Source organism: Felis catus, chromosome D4, assembly GCF_018350175.1.
Source record: "Felis catus isolate Fca126 chromosome D4, F.catus_Fca126_mat1.0, whole genome shotgun sequence".
Taxonomy (NCBI): domain Eukaryota; kingdom Metazoa; phylum Chordata; class Mammalia; order Carnivora; family Felidae; genus Felis; species Felis catus.
The window spans coordinates 50,466,687-50,484,578 of NC_058380.1; the positions used below are offsets into that span (position 1 = coordinate 50,466,687).

Consider the following 17,892-nt stretch of genomic DNA (forward strand, 5'->3'; position numbering starts at 1 on the left):
AAGGCTATTAAATATTCAGTCTGCAGATGATCCTTCATAAACACAATAGTTTATTTATTCATTTATTTTCATATCCATTCTCTGAAAGAGAGAACGAGTGGGGGAGGGGCAGAGAGAGAGGGAGACACAGAATCTGAAGCAGGCTCCAGGCTCTGAGTTGTCAGCACAGAGTCTGACGCAGGGCTTGAACTCACAAACTTTGAGATCATGACCTGAGCTGAAATTGGGCGCTTAACTGACTGAGCCACCCAGGCGCCCCAACACAATAGTTTACTAATTGCATCACACCACATTTACTTCTCCTTTAAGGTAACAAGGACAAGAGTCTGTCAACATTGCACCAAACTTACCACTTTTCTTTTCATTCTTTTTCAATCCCGTTGTTTTATCGTTGTTATTGCTTCCAGGGACACCTAAAACATACAAGAACTCTTCTTCTGAGACAATGAATTATTTTTGTCTGCTTTATAAAAAAATATAAAACATGAGAAAGGTCTACAGCACAGTGAAGTCTTTATTTTTACCTTAAAATAGGCACCCAACATGGGAGACCAAACTACTTCATAACCAATGCTAAGTTGGAAAAAATGGTAATTTATGAACTAAGTAGATCAGGACTTCGTATTTTCTAAAGCTACTATATTCTGTGTATTGGTTAGAGTATGTCTAAATATGAGTCAATGAGTTTTACATCATTACTAACTATAACTCTCACAATTGGCAAACCATTTCCATTTCATTGCAAATATCCAAATGTGTACTTAGACTTCACGTTCAATATCTTTATGCTGTATTTAATACGAAGAGAAGGGGGGGGGAGTGAGAATACCATGAAAATACTAAAACAAGAGACCCGGTATATTTTATTTTCTTATTATTTCAATTTTTATTTTATTAGGTTTTTTGTTCTACTTCCAGTGTAGTTAGCATAGTGTTTTATTAGTTTCAGGTGTACGATATAGTGATTCAACAATTCCATACATCACCCAGTGCTCATTGTGATAAGTGTATTCTTAATCCCCCTCGCCAGTTTATCCCATCCCCCACTCTCTTCCCCTCTGGTATCCATCAGTTTGTTCTCTATAGTTAAGAGTCTGTTTTTTGATTTGTCTTTTTTTCCCTTTGTTCTTTTTTTCCTTTTTTCTTTTAATGTTTATGAGAGAGAGAGAGAGAGAGAGAGAGAGAGAGAGAGAGAGAGAGAGAGAAAAAGAAGAGAACAGAACATGAGCGGGGGAGGGGTAGAGAGAGAGGGAGACACAGAATCTGAAGCAGGCTCCAGGCTCTGAGCTGTCAGCACAGAGATGAATGTCAAGATCATGACCTAAGCAGAAGTTGGACGCTTAACCAACTAAGCCACCCAGGTGTCCCTTATTCGTTCTGTTTCTTAATTTACCCATGAGTGAGATCATATGGTGTCTTTCTTTGACTTACTGTGCTTGGCATTATATACTCTAGATCCATCTTTGTTGCAAGTGGCAAGAAACATTTCATTCTTTTATATGGCTGAGTAATATTCCATTGTGTGTATATGTATGTGTATATATATGTATACACACACCTCTATCTATATACATCTTCTTTATCCATCATCTACTGATGGACACTTGGGCTGCCTCCATAATTTGGCTGTTGTAAATAATGCTGCAATAAACACAGGTGTGCATACAGCCTTCTGAATTAGTGTTTTCATATTCTTTGGGTAAATAAATACCCAGTAGTGGGATTACTGGGTCACATGGTAGTTCTATTTTTAAGTCTTTGAGGACCCTCCACACTGCTGTCCACAGAGGCTGTACCAGTTCACACACCACATCCTCACCAACACTTGTTTCTTGTGTTGTTGATTATAACCACTCTGTCAGGTGTGAGGTGATATCTCATTGTCGTTTTGATTTTATTTCCCTGAATATGAGTGATGTTGAACATCTTTTCATGTGTCTATTGGCCATCTATAGGTCTCCTTTCAAGAAATGTCTGTTCTTGAGACCTTGTATATTGTAACACAGGTATTCAAGTCTATTTCAAGTGCTGTACATAAAAAAATGCCATAGGGGCGCCTGGGTGGCTCATTTAGCTGAACATCTGACTCTTGATTCTGGCTCAGGTCATGATCTCAGGGTTATGGGATCAAGCCCCGTGTCAGGCTCCACACTGAGTGTGGAACATGCTTATGATTCTCTCTCTCCCCCTCTGCCTCTCTCCCCTGCTCATGCTCTTTACTATAAAATTTAACATTAAAAAAATGGTTTAAATGCCATAAATTATCAAGTTTTTATATTCTTGAAATTAAAATAGCATTTCTAAGCATGACACAAAACCCAGAAACCAAAAAGCAAGACATTAATTACACTTTTATTTATTTATATATATATATATTTAAATGTTTATTTATTTTTGACAGAGAGAGAGAGAGAGAGAGAGAGACAGAGACAGAGACAAAACATGAGCAGGGGAAGGGCAGAGAGAGGAAACACAGAATCCAAAGCAGGTTCCAGGTTCTGAGCTGTCAGCACAGAGGATGATGTGGGCCTCAAACCCACAAATCGGAGATCATGACCTGAGCCGAAGTCAGATGCTTAACCGACTGAGCCATGCAGGTGCCCCTAACTGCACTTCTAAAATAGCTTCTAGGGGTACCTGCGTGGCTCAGATGGTTAAACGTCTGACCCTTGATTTGCCTTAGGACATGATCTCGTGGTTCATGGGATAGAGCCCTGCACCAGGATTCTGTCTTCCTCTCTCTGCTCCTCCCCTGCTTGCATGCACGTGCACACGTGCTCTCTCTCTCTCTCTCTCAAAACAAACATTAAAAAAGAGAAAAAAGTAAAAGTGAAAAGCTTTATTATTACAAACTTCACAAATAAGGCTGAAGTACCAGTGAGTGACAAACTGAGGAAAACATTTGAAGCCCATTAAAAGGGGATATGCGAAAGGTTGTTGCAGATGAATAGGCTGATAATAAAAGGGGAGAAAGATGCAAAAAGGCAATTTAAATTGAGATAGATAAAAGGAAGGTCTTCAACCTTATAATAATAATAAAAAGCTAAAATAATTTCATTTCTGGTCTATACTTTCACACTCCAGAACGGGATAAATGAGGAACTTTTCCAAGGTGTGAGGAAAAAGCTTATACTCCTACCCTATTAGTGGGGAATGTAAACAGCAAATGTTTTCTGGAGGCAGTTAGCAATATTTGCCCATTTTAAACATGCAGACCTTTTCTGCTAGCTACTCTGTGCACAGGGATTTATGTTAAGGATACATAGGCTCTAGTATGAGGAAATGTTTGAGTTCACACTCCATTAATCACAGAACGTAAGGTAGAAAAAACATGTAAGCCACTTAGATACTCAGTGCGTGTGTTTCTTCTGTATTCTACACTCTACACAATGGAGTATCAGTACTACAGGTCTGTACAACAGAGTATCATGTAGTCATTAAAATGTACGATACAGATTTGGATGTTAACACATTCTAGATCAACTGATGAAAGATTTCTAGGATACTTTATTCAGTGAAAAAAGTTAGAGCATACATCAAATGACTGCATTCATCTCAATTATTAAAATTACATATATTTCTGTAGTCATTATGGAAGGGTCTATATCAAAAATTTGGAATAAAGTTGTCTTTGGCTGTTTTGGTTTTTTTTTAATGTTTTTCTGTATTATTTGAATCCATGCTATGTATTCTCGAATACCCCCAAGGAAACAAAATTGGGGGTAGGATTACCCCCAAGCAAACAAAACTGGCTCTTGAGGAATAAAGAAAAAAAATCATAGATATTACAATGGTATGTGGCTTTCCAAAACTCAGCCTTACCCAACAAAATATTATTCCTTAAGTACTTAATACTACTGGAGGTTGGGGGTGGGGGTGATAGAAAAAACAATGTCTAAAAAAGATCTTAGGGGGGCAGTAATGAAAAAAAAAGAGCTGAGAAATACTATTTCACATGGAATGAGTTACTTTTATAACTAGAAACCAAATTTAATTATCTCCATGATAACTGCTCTCAAGGAGTTATATTCATATGTCTAATTTCAAATCTAATTTGTTATTTTCAACCAAAAATCCCACTTGCATGTTCTACTCAAGAGAATATTTTTAAACTATGTTTCATTGAATACCTAAAAATGACCCTGCTAATGAAAAAAAAACATGTTTAATGTCAGGTGTTGATCACAAGTTTTTATCTTATCACTTGATTAATTATAAAGAAATTACCTTGATCTCTCAGTTTCTTAAGAGTATTTATCGCTATGTTCACATACATATTTCTACTGCCACAGCGTTCGTAAATGGCCTTTTCTTCTATTTTAGCCTAGACCATGAAGTGAATAATAAAAGATATTAAATCTCAACATGATGGATAATAAATGTTTACAATATAATGGAATAAATATGGCAAAATATAACTCAAGGGATGGGGGAAAATGGCGCAAATAAAAAGCAACTTATTTTACATTTTTCTGTTTATGGCTTTTGAGAGGAAAGAAAAAAAATTATCCCATGAATCAAATCGAGGAACTAGATACTTCTCTTCACAAACTAAAACCACAGTATAGAGTACAAAAAGCCTACAGTGCATATTCATTTGATTCTCAAAGCAAGCCTCTAATGTATCAAAGGTGCTTATTATTATTCTCGTTTGAGGAACAAAGGTTCAAGGGGGGAGAGAGAGGATAAAGAGGACAGAGAGGAGAGAGAGAATCCCAAGCAGGCTCCATGGCCAGCGCAGAGTCTGATGCAGGTCTCAATCTCATGAACTGTGAGGTCATGACCCGAGCTGAAATCAAGAGTGAGACACCCAGGTGCCCCAGTAATCAATATTTTTATGCTAGGATTCATGAAAATCGTAAACGTCAGTAAAAGAAAACAAATGGATAAAAAATGACAGAAACCAGTAAGGGTAATATAATGATAACATTATATTAATGCTTTATTGGGCACCTAGTATGTGCAGGTTTGGTAGAATAGTCATTAAATGTTTTCTCAGTCTTCATTGTGAATCAGTGAGAATGAGTGCCATCATGACTAACTTGTATGAGGCTCAAGAAAAAGTAGATATCTTACTGTTGCAGAGCTAGTAAATGAATCCAGGAGTGACCAAACGTCAAAGCCAAGATTCTTCTCACTACACTAAACTTCACAGAGAGAAAGCCATGGGGGGTTGGGGAGAGGAGAGAAGAAAAGCAAATTGAAATAATAAAGGATAACATGTCTCTGTAACAGGCTGTTTTTGTCTGTCTTTGCATTGCCATTATTCTTCAACCAGTATAGAATCCTGGAGGAGACACACTTCCGGAATGGCTGAACAAGAACGTTCATGAACTCACCTTCCCATAAAAATAATTAAAATACTGGCAAAACAACTAAAGTAACCATTTCAAAACTCTGAAAATTAACCAAAGCCACAGAACAAACTGAGAATTACTTAAGAGAAACTACTGAACCTCGGTAAGACAATGGTCTATACCATTTTAGCTTGAGGGTTTTCCCATTACCCACTTCCTACCTGCTAGCTTAATGCCATAGTGATAAAAAGTTGGCAGCCTGGTAGCCAACAGAGAGGATGGACTTCTTTTACAGCTACACTAAAAACATCATCCCCAGAACACAGACAATATTTTGTCTGAATAAGCAGCTCCCTGGAAAATCTATTCTCAAGGTGTTGTGGGTATTTGAGTCAGAACTCAGCTCATGGTGGGGGCGGGGGGACCCTATTGCCTGGGTGCTACTAAAACAATAGCAACTGGGTGGCAAGATGACAGCCACCTAAGGTTATGATTTCTTGTTGGGCAAACAGGAATGTGGCCAGGAATTTTAATTTTTTAATGTTTTTAATGTTTATTTTTTTGACAGAGAGAGAGAGAGCAGGGGAAGGGCAGAGAGACGGGGAGACCCAGAATCCAAAGCAGGCTCCAGGCTCTGAGCTGTCAGCACAGAGCCTGCAATGTGGGGCTCGAACTTACCAACTGTGAGATCATGACCTGAGCTGAAGTCGGAAGCTCAACTAAGCCACCCCAAACCTGGCCAGGAATCTAAAAAACATTTTGGAGACCTAGGTGACCACAAAAAACTTTGAAAGGTCCTGACATATTCCTGGAGCTTAAAAGGTGGCCCGGGAAAGACCTGGGAAAAGATAAGGCCCTACTCACTCACTAGTGGCTGTTCTTGAAGCCCTGGAACAAGGACGTAAAAGCTAAGTCTGGCTGTCAACCTAAGTTTTAAGGCACTTCTTCTCACATAGATTCCCCCTGGCAAAGGGAGGAAGACATACAGACAAGGCATTTAAGGAAATTTTCTAACCAGTCATTGGCGAACAAGTAGATTATGCTGACAGAGGGTGATCCTTTTGAAGGAGGCCTTAAAATAAAAATTAAAGGCAAGAACTTAAAAATGCTACTGGAGAACTCAGTGGCCGTACATTGAAAGGAATACAGAATCTACAAAATTAGTTCAGTAAAGTCACTAAACAAGTAAGTAGCAACAAGAAAAACCAAAACCTAGCAACAAAACAAAAATGTACCTGAAACCAGTTATTATTTAATCATACAGTTTGTAACAAAAAAATTATGAGTTATGTAAAGAAACAAAAAAGTGTACCTCATACAGAATAAAAACCAGCCAAGAGAAAATGTCCCTGAGAAAGTCCACATTTTGGACTTTAAGTACAAAGACTTTGTAAATATGTTTTAAAAATGAAAAACTATGTTTAAAGAAGCAAAGAAAATGGGGTCTTACCACATGGACAACATGAATAAAGAGAAATTTTAAAAATAAAAAGTTTTTAGGAATTCTGGAGCTGAAAAGTATACAAATTTTTATCAGTACTCTAGGGGGTCCACAACAGATACACTAGATGGTTATTTGAATTCACATGAGAATATTGGTAAATATAACTTTATAGGAAAATATCGAAGAATGTATGTGTTCGTATGTAATCATTTTCTCCTGTTTTAACAATGGCATAGAGCAGTAATTACAAAATTGTGTTGATAGGCTTATATAATGTTATAATCCATATAATAATAATGGTATAAAGAAGGGGGTATGAAACATATACTGGAACAAAATTTTTATAGGCTATTGAAATGAAGGCAGTTTTAATCTGAATTAGATTGTTTTAAATTAAAATGGTAAGTGTAATCCTAAAGGCAAAAAGTAAGACAGTAACTAAAAAAATATAGCCAAAGAAATGACATGGGCATTTAAATGATACACTAGAAAATATCTATATAACACAAAAGAAAGCACTAATTATAGAGAAAATAAAAAGACACAAGACATATAGAAAACAAATAGCAAAACACATGATGTAAATCCTCTTATTGGTCAGTACTTACTAAATGTTAATTGATTAAATACTCCAACTGAGGGAAGAGACTGGAAGAATCATGAAAAATATGTAACTCTACACTGTATACAAGGTAGACACTTTAGATCTTTAAGTAATATCTGCACCCCACACGGGGCTCAAACTTACAACCCCAAGATCAAGAGTTGCATGCTCTACCAACTGAGCCAGCCAGGCACCTCTAGATAGACACTTTAGAGTCAAAGACCAAACAGGCTGAAAGTAAAGGAGAAAAAAAGATGTACTTTGTAAATAGTAAAATATATGTGAAGTGGCTATGCTAGTATCAGACAAAGTAGATTTTTAAAACAAAAGTTGTTACTAGAGACAAAGACATAATGATAAGAGCCAATCCATCAGGGAGACATAACAATTATTAACAAATATGCATTTAATAACAGAGCAGCAAAATACAGAAAGCAGCAGCTGACAGAACTCAAGTGACAAATAACAATTCAACATTAAGAATGGATACCTAAAGTTTCTCTCTTCTCCAACCATCCAAGATGCTGAAAGGAAGGAATGTCAAGGAGAGGAAGGTGGCCTGGTGCCTGCTGTTGTGAAGAAGCAGGAGGCCAAGAATTTAGTCAATCCCATTTGATAAAAGGCCCAAGAATTTTGGCATCAGACGGGACATTCAGCCTAAAAGGGACTCACCCACTTTGTCAAATGGCCTTGCTACATGTAGCTGCAGCAGCAAAGGGTTATTCTCTATGAACGTTTAAAAGTGCCACCTGTGATTAGCCAGTTCACCCAGGGCTTGGACCACCAAACAGCTACTCAACTGCTTAAACTGGCCCACAAATACAGACTAGAGATAAAGCAAGAGAAGAAGCATAGATTGTTGGCCCAGGCTGAGAAGAAAGCTGCTGGCAAAGGGGATGTCCCCACTAAGAGGCTGCCCATCCTGTGAGCTGGGGTTAATACTGTTACCACCTTAGTGGAGACAAAGACGGCTCAGCTGGTAGTGATTGCACATGATGTGGACCCCATTGAGCTGGTTGTCTTCCTGCCTGACATGTGTCCTAAGATGGGGGTTCCCTAGTGCATTATCAAGGGGAAGGCCAGGCTGGGTTGTCTGGTTCACAGGAAGACTTGTACCACTGTCACCTTCACACAGGTTAAGTCAGAAGACAAAGGAGGTCTGGCTAAGCAGGTGGAAGCCATCAGGACCAATTGAAAAGATAGATATGATGAAATCCACCCCCACTGGGGAGGCAATGTCCTGGGTCCAAAGTCTGGCTTGCATTGCCAAGTTGGAAAAGGCAAAGGTTAAAGAAATGGCCACCCAACTGGGCTAAATGGATGCTGAATTTTCTGTACATAAAGCAATAAAAAGTTCTCTTTCAGCCAGTGTCAAAATAAAAAAAAAAAAAAAAAGAATGGAGACCTCTGTACCATACTTCAATAATGGAAACAAGTCAAATGGTGAAGAAAATAAAATATTTCAACAACACTATGAATCAACTATACCTAGAAGACATCTATAGAACACTCTGTGCAACAATAGCAGAATATATAATGCCTCTCAAGCAGATACAGAACATTTTCCAGAACAGATCATGTGTTAGGCCATAAAATAATGCTCAATAAATTTAAAAGGATTTAAATCACAGAAAGTATGTTCTCTGATCACAATGGTATTAGATTATAAGTCAACAACAGAAATTTGGGAAATTCACAAATGTGTGGAAATTACACAGTGGGGCAAAGAAGAAATCACAAACGAGATTTAAAAATTGAGATGCATTTAAATGGAAACACAACATACCAAACCTTTTGATTAGAGAATAATTCCTATTGTAAATGGCTTTACTAAAAATAAAATGGAAATTAAAAACTTTGCCTTCCATCTTAAGAAACTGTAATTTTACTAGTAAACCAAACCCAAAGAAAGCAGGAAAGAAATGATAATGAGTAGAAATAAATGAAATGAAGAATTTTCTAAAATAGAGATAACTAAAAAAGCAAAAGTTGGTTCTTTGAAAAGGTCAACAACATTGACAAACCTTTGGCTAGGCTAAGAAAAAAGAAATAAGACTCAAATTACTAAAATCAGTAATGGAAGAGAAGGCATCACCACACAATTCACAGAAATAAAAAGAATGATAAAGAAATACTATGAACAAATATATACCAATGTATTATAAAATTTAGATGATGTGAAATTTTAGAAAGATAAAACCTCATGAAATTGACTCAAGAGTAGACCTATGAGATGAATTGGTAATTAAAAAAATATCCACAAGCCCAGACCTCATTGATGAATTCCCCTAAACATTTAAACAAGATTAAAAAAAAAAAAAAAAAAGGAATAGTAACCATTCATAAGATCTTCCAAAAATTAAAAAAGGGAACATTTTACATCTCATTCTATTAGGCCAATATAACCCTGAGACTCCAAAAAAAGAGTAAGTTACTATAAGCAAAGAAAGCTACAATGTCCATCACTAGAATAAAGAAAATGTGGTACCACAAGTAATAAAGTATTATTCAGCTGCCAAAAAGAATGAAATTCTGATATGTGCTACAACATGAATGAACTATGGAAACATTACACTAAGTCAATGAAGCCAGAAACAAAAGGACAAATATTGCATGACTCTACTTAGATGAGGTACCTGTAGTAAGCAAATTCACAGAGACAGAAATTAAAATAGAGGTTACCTGGGGCTAAGGGGGGGGGGGGAGAGAAGAATGAAAAGTTATTCATTACCTTAATAGGTACAGAGTTTCTATTTGGGATGAAGAAAAGCTCTGGAAATGGATAGTAGTGATGGTTAAACAACATTGTGAAGGTACTTAGTAACACTGAATTGTGCGCCCAAAATGGTTAAAATGAGAAATTTTATGTCATGCATATTTTATCACAATAAATGTAACAGTAATGGGGTACCCAGGTGGCTCAGTTGCTTGAGCATCCAAGTCTTGGTTTCAGCTCAGGTCATAACCCCAGGGTTGTGGGATGGAGCCCCATGTTGGGCTTCATGCTGAGAAAAGTAATATTTAAAAAAAAAAAAATTACAGACTCATGTCTGTAGACCTAATTAACGTTGACACAAAAATTCTAGCACACTGAGTCCAGCAACATAAAAAGACTATACACTGTGACCAAGGGTGTTTATCCAAGAAATGCATGAGTTTAAGATTAATAAAAAAACAAACCTACAACAATGTAATATACTACATTAATTGAATATAGACAAAAACTATATGACATCAAGAGATAAGAAAAAAGTATTTAAGAAAAGTCAAGATGATAAGACACAAACTAGGAATAGAAGGGAACTTCCTCAACTCGATAAAGGACATGTAAAAAAAAAAAACAACTAAAAAACCACCTACAGTAACCACTGTACTTAACGGAGAAAGACTGAAAGCTTTCCTCTTAGGGAAAGGAACAAGACAAGGATGCCCCCTCTTACCACCTCCACGCAATATTCTACTGGAAATTTATGCTACAGAAATCAAGCAAGAAAATGAAATAAAATATATACAGATTGGAAAGGAAAGAGTAAGACTGTGTCTATCTGCAGTTGATATCATCTTCTTTGAAGAAAATCCCAAGGAATTCACTGAAAACTATTAGAGTTAATAAATAGGGGCGTGCCTGGGTGGCTCAGTCAGTCAAGTGTCTGGCTCTTGACTTTGGCTCAAGTCATGATCAAGGTTTTTGAGTTCAAGCCCCTCATTGGGCTCTGCGCTGTGTGTAGCCTGTTTGGGATTCATTCTCTCTCTCTCTCTCTCTCTCTCTCTCTCTCTCTCTCTCTCTCCCCCCCCCACGCCCACTCTGTCCCTTTCCCACTTGTGCATGCTCTCTTTCTCTCTCTCTGTCTCAAATAAATAAACTTAAAAAAAAAAGAATAGGCATATAAGGGTTCAAGACACAAGATAAAAAGTATTAATTGTATTTTTGTACACTGGCTGTGAACAATCTGAAAATAAAATTACAAAAACAATTCCATTTATAATAGTGTTAATACAGTATCTGGGAATAAATTTAACAAAAAAGTTAAAGACTTATACTCTGAAAATTACAAAACACTGTTGAAAGGAATTAAAAGAAAAAAAAACCACAAGACATTCCATGTTCATGGTTCACAAGACTTAATATTGTTAAATGACAATCCTCCACAAATTGATCTAGAGATTCAAAGCAACTGCTATCAAAATTATAATCCAGTATTTCTGTAGGAAATACAAGCTGAACCTAAAAGTTATATGGAAATGCCAGGGACCCAAAACAGTTTAAAAAATTTAACAAATATGGAGGAGTCACATTTCCAACTTCAATACTTACTACAAAGCAATAGTAATTAAGATTGTGTAATACTGGTATAGGATAGAAATAGAGATCAATGTAATAAAATGAGTCCAGAATTTATGTTCATTTATATCTAGTATTTATGATCAACTGATTATTGACAAAGGTGACAAGACAATTAAATGGCGAAAAGATAATCTTTTCAACAAATGGTGCTGTGACAATTGGATATCCACATTCAAATGGATGTTTGGACCCCCGCCTCATACCTTATGTAAAAATCATTTAAAAAAGTGAATCCTATGCCTAAATGTAGTAACTAAAACTGTAAAATTCTGAGAAAAAATAAAGTAGTAATAAATCTTTGTGATCTTTGTTTCTTAGATAGGATACCAAAATCACATGTGACAAAGAAAAACAGATGAATTGGAATATATCAAAATGAAGAACTGTTTGTAATGCAAATGATCCAGTCAAGAAAGTAAGAATACAACTCAAAGAAAAAATATTTGTAAATACTGTATCTACTAAGACACTTGTATCCAAAATATATATAGAACTCTCAAAACTTGATGGGGCGCCTGGGTGGCTCAGTCGGTTAAGCGTCCGACTTCAGCCCAGGTCACGATCTCGTGGTCCGTGAGTTCGAGCCCCGCGTCCGGCTCTGGGCTGATGGCTCAGAGCCTGGAGCCTGCTTCCGATTCTGTGTCTCCCTCTCTCTCTGCCCCTCCCCCATTCATGCTTTGTCTCTCTGTCTCAAAAATAAATAAAACGTTAAAAAAATTTTTTTTTAAATAAAAATAAAAAAAAAAACTTGATAAAAAGACGACTAAAAATATATGCAAAGGAACTGAACATATGTGTACAGACATATCCAAGAAGACATACAAATGGTCAAAAAGCACCGATAAATATGTTCAACATCATTAGGCATTAGGGAAATCAAAATCACAATCAGATACCATTTCATGCCCAATAAGTTGGCTCCACAAAATGCAGGTAACAAGCACTAGCGTGGATGTGAAGAAACTAGAACTGTTTACATCACTGATGGGCATATACAACAGTACAGCTACTCTGGAAAATGGTTTGGTATTTCCTCAAAAAGTTAAATATAGAACTGTCATTCAACCCAATTATATGCTCAAGAGAAACATCATCATCTGTTGACACAAAATCTTACAATGTCCATTTATGTACAAATGTTCATTAATAACCAATAAATGGAAATAGCCCAAATGTCCATCAACTGATGAACAGATGTGTATATCCATAAACCAGTCTCATTTGGCAAGAGGAAATTAAGTAATGATGCATACTACAGTATGGATGACCCTTGAAAACAGTATTCTAAGTGAAAACATTAAGCTTGTCACAACAAAATCCCTTATTATCAGATTCCTTATTCTAGAAATGTCCAGAAGAGCAAATTATAGAGAAGGTAAGTGAGTGGCTGCCCAAGGCTAGGAGATATGGAGGGCTAGGGGAGTGACAGATGAACGGTAACAGACGATCTCTTTGGGGTGATGAAATTGTGTTAAGATTAATTGCAGTGATTGCACAAGTGGTTGATTTGAGTATATATACTCAAAGGCACTCCACTGTACACATAAAATGGGTGAATTAATAGGGTATGTGAAGTATATCTCAATAAAACTGTTAATAAAGAGAATCTTCTGAGTCCTTTCTCACTCTTAATACAAGAATCTGTTACGATGACAACTTCACTTATATCCCCAATGTTTCTAGCAACTGGCAGCTCACTACTCTCTAAGAAACAGCAATTTTATGGGCAGAGGTGTCAGTTATAAAGATCTTCCTCACAATTGGGGTAAGATTTGCCTCTCGTTGCTTTCACTCATGGTCCTTTTCATAACCTCCCAGAGAAGTGGGAATTAGCCTCAACCAAGCCCAATTCTAGTGTTCAGATGTGTGTTTGTCTAACAGTATTTAAAATATTAAAATTTTTAATATTTAAAATATTAAAATACTTTAACATAAAAAGTCTTCGAGGACTAGAAATATGTAAATATTGACCTTGAATTGCCAAACTGCAATTATCAGATGGAGCTGAGTAGTGTCTTTCCCCTTTAGATTGCACTTATTGTGTGTATGAGCCATAGTTCCCTGACTCCTTATTACTCCCAGAGTCCACAAAGGCTTTTGAAGATATGCATGGGGACAGGAGCTATGGTTATTGCTCCTGATTTGTAAGGTTTCATTTTGGAAAAAAAAAGGCTTTGAGTAGATTTGCAAAGACAAGTGCCTCCAAGAGACCAGATCTGGCCCATAAATGAGCATAAATAGTGGTATGTAATAGGGAGTAGTGGGGACTATGACTCACTTGACAGTATATGCTTCATATAAAGGAGGGGAGACACTGCTCAGATTAATATACTATTGGCCTTGACAAGTGGGCGCCTGAGTGGCTCAGTCGGTTAAGCACCAACTTAGGCTCAGGTCAGGATCTCAGGGTTCATGAGTTCAAGGTCCACTTCAAGGGAACCTTGCTTCTCTCTCTCACCCTCTCTCTCTGCTCCTTGTGGGATTCTCTCTCTTTCTGTCTTTCTGCCCCTCACTCACTTGAGCCCCCCCCCCAAGAAATAAAAAATTAAAATAAAAAAAAAAGAAAATTATAGGACTAAGACAGTTTTTGTCACTAGAGTAACCAGGGTACTCTTTACAACTTAAGGATAGCAAAAAGATCCTCCAGGAACCAGTCCCACAGCCTGGTTTCGAAAAAGGGGAAGAGAAAAAGAATAAAGTTGTTTCTTGAGGTTTTTTTTTTAATATAATACTTTTGAAGTGTGTGTCTTCAGATATACTGACCTTGTTAACAGCCTCATCCTCTGTTTTATAAACTGTCAAATACTTCTCAACAAAGAGGTTGACATAGCGTTGTCTTACTTCCTCAGGGACTTTGACAGAGGATTCTGATGTGACTAAAGCCCGCTTCCGATGAGCCACTTTGTATTTCGGCATCTTGTTAAACAGAGTTGTTGATTAGCAAAAAGAAAAACACATTTCTGTTTAAAATTGCTACTATGTGTAGGAAACAAGTACAACTATCTCAGGTAAGTTCTCTATCAATTAAATTCAAAACTAATTTAAAGTTATAAATTCATTAAAAATAAAGTAAATAGGAAGGCGCCTGGGTGACTCAGTCTCATGGTTCCTGAGATCAAGTCCTGCATCGGGATCTGCACAGTGAGGAGCCTGCTTGGGATTCTCTCACTCCCTCACTCTCTGTCCCTCTCCTGCTTGCACACATGTGCTCTCTCTCTCTCTCTCAAAAAGAAACATTTAAAAAATAGAATAAATATAAGGCATAACGTTACCTACACTCACAAAAGGGAGCCATGAGGATGCGAAACCAGTGAAGCTACCTGTGAGTACCCCATTCTAGCTGACCCGATTACTCAAATCATCTCTCTACTCTCCACAGCCAGAATCTTAGAGCTCTGGCGTGCTCTTCTCAGCAAATAGGAAAGTTTGTCACGTACCATTCTTAAGAAGAATTTATGTCTCAACGTCAGTTACCATTTCACAAAGAAAAATGCTCAGATTAAATAAAAGTTATCAAAGATTTATACATACTCAATATTGTCAGTAATATCCCAGCTATAAATAATGTTAGCATTCCTTTAGAAGAACTTATTGATACTTTGAGAACTGTACAATCAGTGAATCTGTCTCACTTTTGGGGGGGGGGTAAAAAAAAGTTACACTTTCCTGTAGTTGTTCCCTTGAAGCACAAAGATGTTTTAGGAGGAAGAAATCCTTAAAAGTGACAGGTAGTTTTCTGCTGAAGAATACTTAGTAAACAGAAAAAAAAAGTAATTGCCACAAATAGGAGAAAAATTACTAAGGGGGGACTGCCATCACTGTTGGCATAATTTATGAAAGGTCCACCTGCCTCTCTCTCTCTCTCTTTCACATACACACACATATACACCCCTCACTGGATGTCTCTTGAAAGGTATATTCCAACGTGAAACTTTCCTTTGAAAAAAAGTTGAGGAGTCTTAATCAGAGCCACTGAAGTTTTACGGCTAAAATATGCCTAATATTTCCAGGAACAGGATAAACAACATAGTTCAATATGGACACACAGACACAAATCCCATCATAAAATTACAATAACTATCTGACAGTAACTAGAAAAAGCTGAAATTTCTCTCTGGTGTCTGCCATGTATCTGAAGGAGGGATCTCCAGGAAAAAAATATATATATATATTTTGTTAATATAAAATATATTTTTATATAAAAATATTTTTATATAAAATATAATTATACATATATTTTCAATCTCCCAGGACCTCTATATGTAGACCGGTAAGTTGATTATTAGCACTAAAATTCTGGCCTTCAGACCTAGTTTATAATACCTTCACAGGAAAAGCAGCAACACTTTTCACAGGAATGTGTGATCTGCTTGGTTTTGCATTTGGCTTTTCCCTTGATAGAAATACATCCTGATGAAGCTTGGTTGATGTAAGTGAATTTTCTGAGATGTTTCAATGACAAAAAAAAAAAAAAAGAAAGAAAAAAAAAGGTAAGAGTTAATGACATTAGCCTCAGATGATTCGAGTTTAATTATCAATTCAAGGTTTCATAATACTTCCTTTACAGACTCATTTTTTTTTCTTGAAACAAAATGTAAACACAAAAAATTCCCAATAGCTAACCCCAGTATCATCTATAAGAACAAATTTAGATAATTTATAAAGCAATTCACTTTATGTAGAAATGCTTATAAGGTATTACTGTCTATAGCTTAGCATTTAGGGACAAACAGCATACATTATATAAATATCATGCTAATCATATTTTTCACATAAAGTTCCACGTGAATGACTCAGCTATAATTGGTAATATATGGATTTCATAGGAAATGCTTTTTAAAATAAGGTAAAATCCCATTTCGTGACTAAGTGATTTTCTCATACCTCCTGAGACTCTCCTTTGGGTCTGAGAGACTGGACATGCAAATGTAGTTTTCTTTTGTTCTGAAGTGGCAGCAACAAAAGCCTGCCCACTCTTTATGTCAGCCGTGATCTGTGCTGCCTGTTGCTGGGCACGAAGGATGCCAGGGCGACTCATCAGTGGTGCCACTGGCTCCCTGAATGGGCTAAGGATGTCTTTACTGGTTGGAACCTATACAGCATCAACACAAAACGGAAGAATGATTTTAAGAAGTTTTAAAAAGACTGATCATTTCACTATCGCTTTTTGCACAAAGGCTTGTGGAATGGATTACATTTGTAATACCCCATGTGATTCAACACACACATAAGTGGAGTATCCCCAGAAATATGCAGAGATAAAACTGAACCTTTGAAGCATTTAACTTAGTAAAACTTTTTGTGAACTGAGAGACATTAATTCTCATATGAAAATGACACTTCACTTTGTATGAAGGTAAAAGTGTTAATCAAACTGCTAACAAGACATATCTGACCAAAGTGACTAGAATTTGAAGTTAAGGAAAGAATTCTTTAGGTAACCAGGCTTAAGTATCAGGTGACTCATAAAGGGACAAACAGCAGGCTAGCATCAGACTTCTCTACAGCAACATTCATTACAACACGAGAATGAAGGCGCGCCTGGGTGGCTCAGTCAGTTAAGTGTGACTTTGGCTCAGGTCATGATCTCACAGTTCTTAAGTTCGAGCCCTGCATCCTGCTCTGCACTGACAGCTCAGAGCCTGGAGCCTGCTTCAGATTCTGTGTCTCCCTCTCTCTCTGCCCCTCCCCCGCTCATGCTGTCTCTTTCTCAAAAATAAGCATTAAAAAAAATAATAAAAAAAGAAGAGAATGGAACACCAGAATGTTTAGCTTGATTAGTAACAAATGTCCTATAAAATGTCCTACATTTGTAGGAAATGTCCTACAGAACAAGGAAATAAAATTTCACCCAGATTGACAAGGTTTTTAAAAATATTTAATACCCATTTTTGGTCAAGGTTTGTGGGAAGGGAACTCTGAGACACCACATAGGAATGTACACTGTCACAATCCTTCTGGAAGGCACTATGGTGATATACTTTTAAAATGTTAAAACTATCTTCCTTTGTCCTGTTGCTTACTATTTGTGAGAATTTATTTTAAGGGGGGGATCACTGATAAAACCAACCAATACTTAAATAGAAGAATGGGGGGGGGAGTTACACAGCAAAGTAAAATGAAAACTATAAACACTGTATCATTTGCCAATAAAGGAAAATAATGTTTCCAAAAACTTTTTCCTAAGAGAAGGGGAAAGAAA

The 17,892-nt window shown here is 36.8% G+C and overlaps 1 protein-coding gene, 1 long non-coding RNA gene and 1 pseudogene across 5 annotated transcripts in view; 2 read left to right on the forward strand and 1 right to left on the reverse strand.

Moving 5' to 3' along the window:
* Positions 1-17,892, reverse strand: part of LOC101093554 (putative exonuclease GOR) — a 42,729-nt gene that overhangs the window by 18,110 nt on the left and 6,727 nt on the right. For all 4 annotated transcript variants that reach the window (XM_045043922.1, XM_045043921.1, XM_045043923.1 and 1 more), the window contains 5 exons: positions 16,575-16,782; positions 16,014-16,132; positions 14,454-14,606; positions 4,228-4,324; positions 351-413 (listed from right to left, as the gene is read on the reverse strand). In XM_045043922.1, coding sequence (XP_044899857.1) covers positions 351-413; positions 4,228-4,324; positions 14,454-14,606; positions 16,014-16,132; positions 16,575-16,782 — 640 coding nt within the window. The remainder of the gene's footprint in view (positions 1-350; positions 414-4,227; positions 4,325-14,453; positions 14,607-16,013; positions 16,133-16,574; positions 16,783-17,892) is intronic.
* Positions 6,928-8,661, forward strand: LOC101093808 (annotated as a pseudogene).
* The window catches only part of LOC123381800, a 32,030-nt gene continuing 28,669 nt past the window's right edge, over positions 14,532-17,892 (forward strand). Inside the window, exon 1 of the long non-coding RNA XR_006589243.1 lies at positions 14,532-14,698. This is a non-coding gene — a long non-coding RNA (uncharacterized LOC123381800). The remainder of the gene's footprint in view (positions 14,699-17,892) is intronic.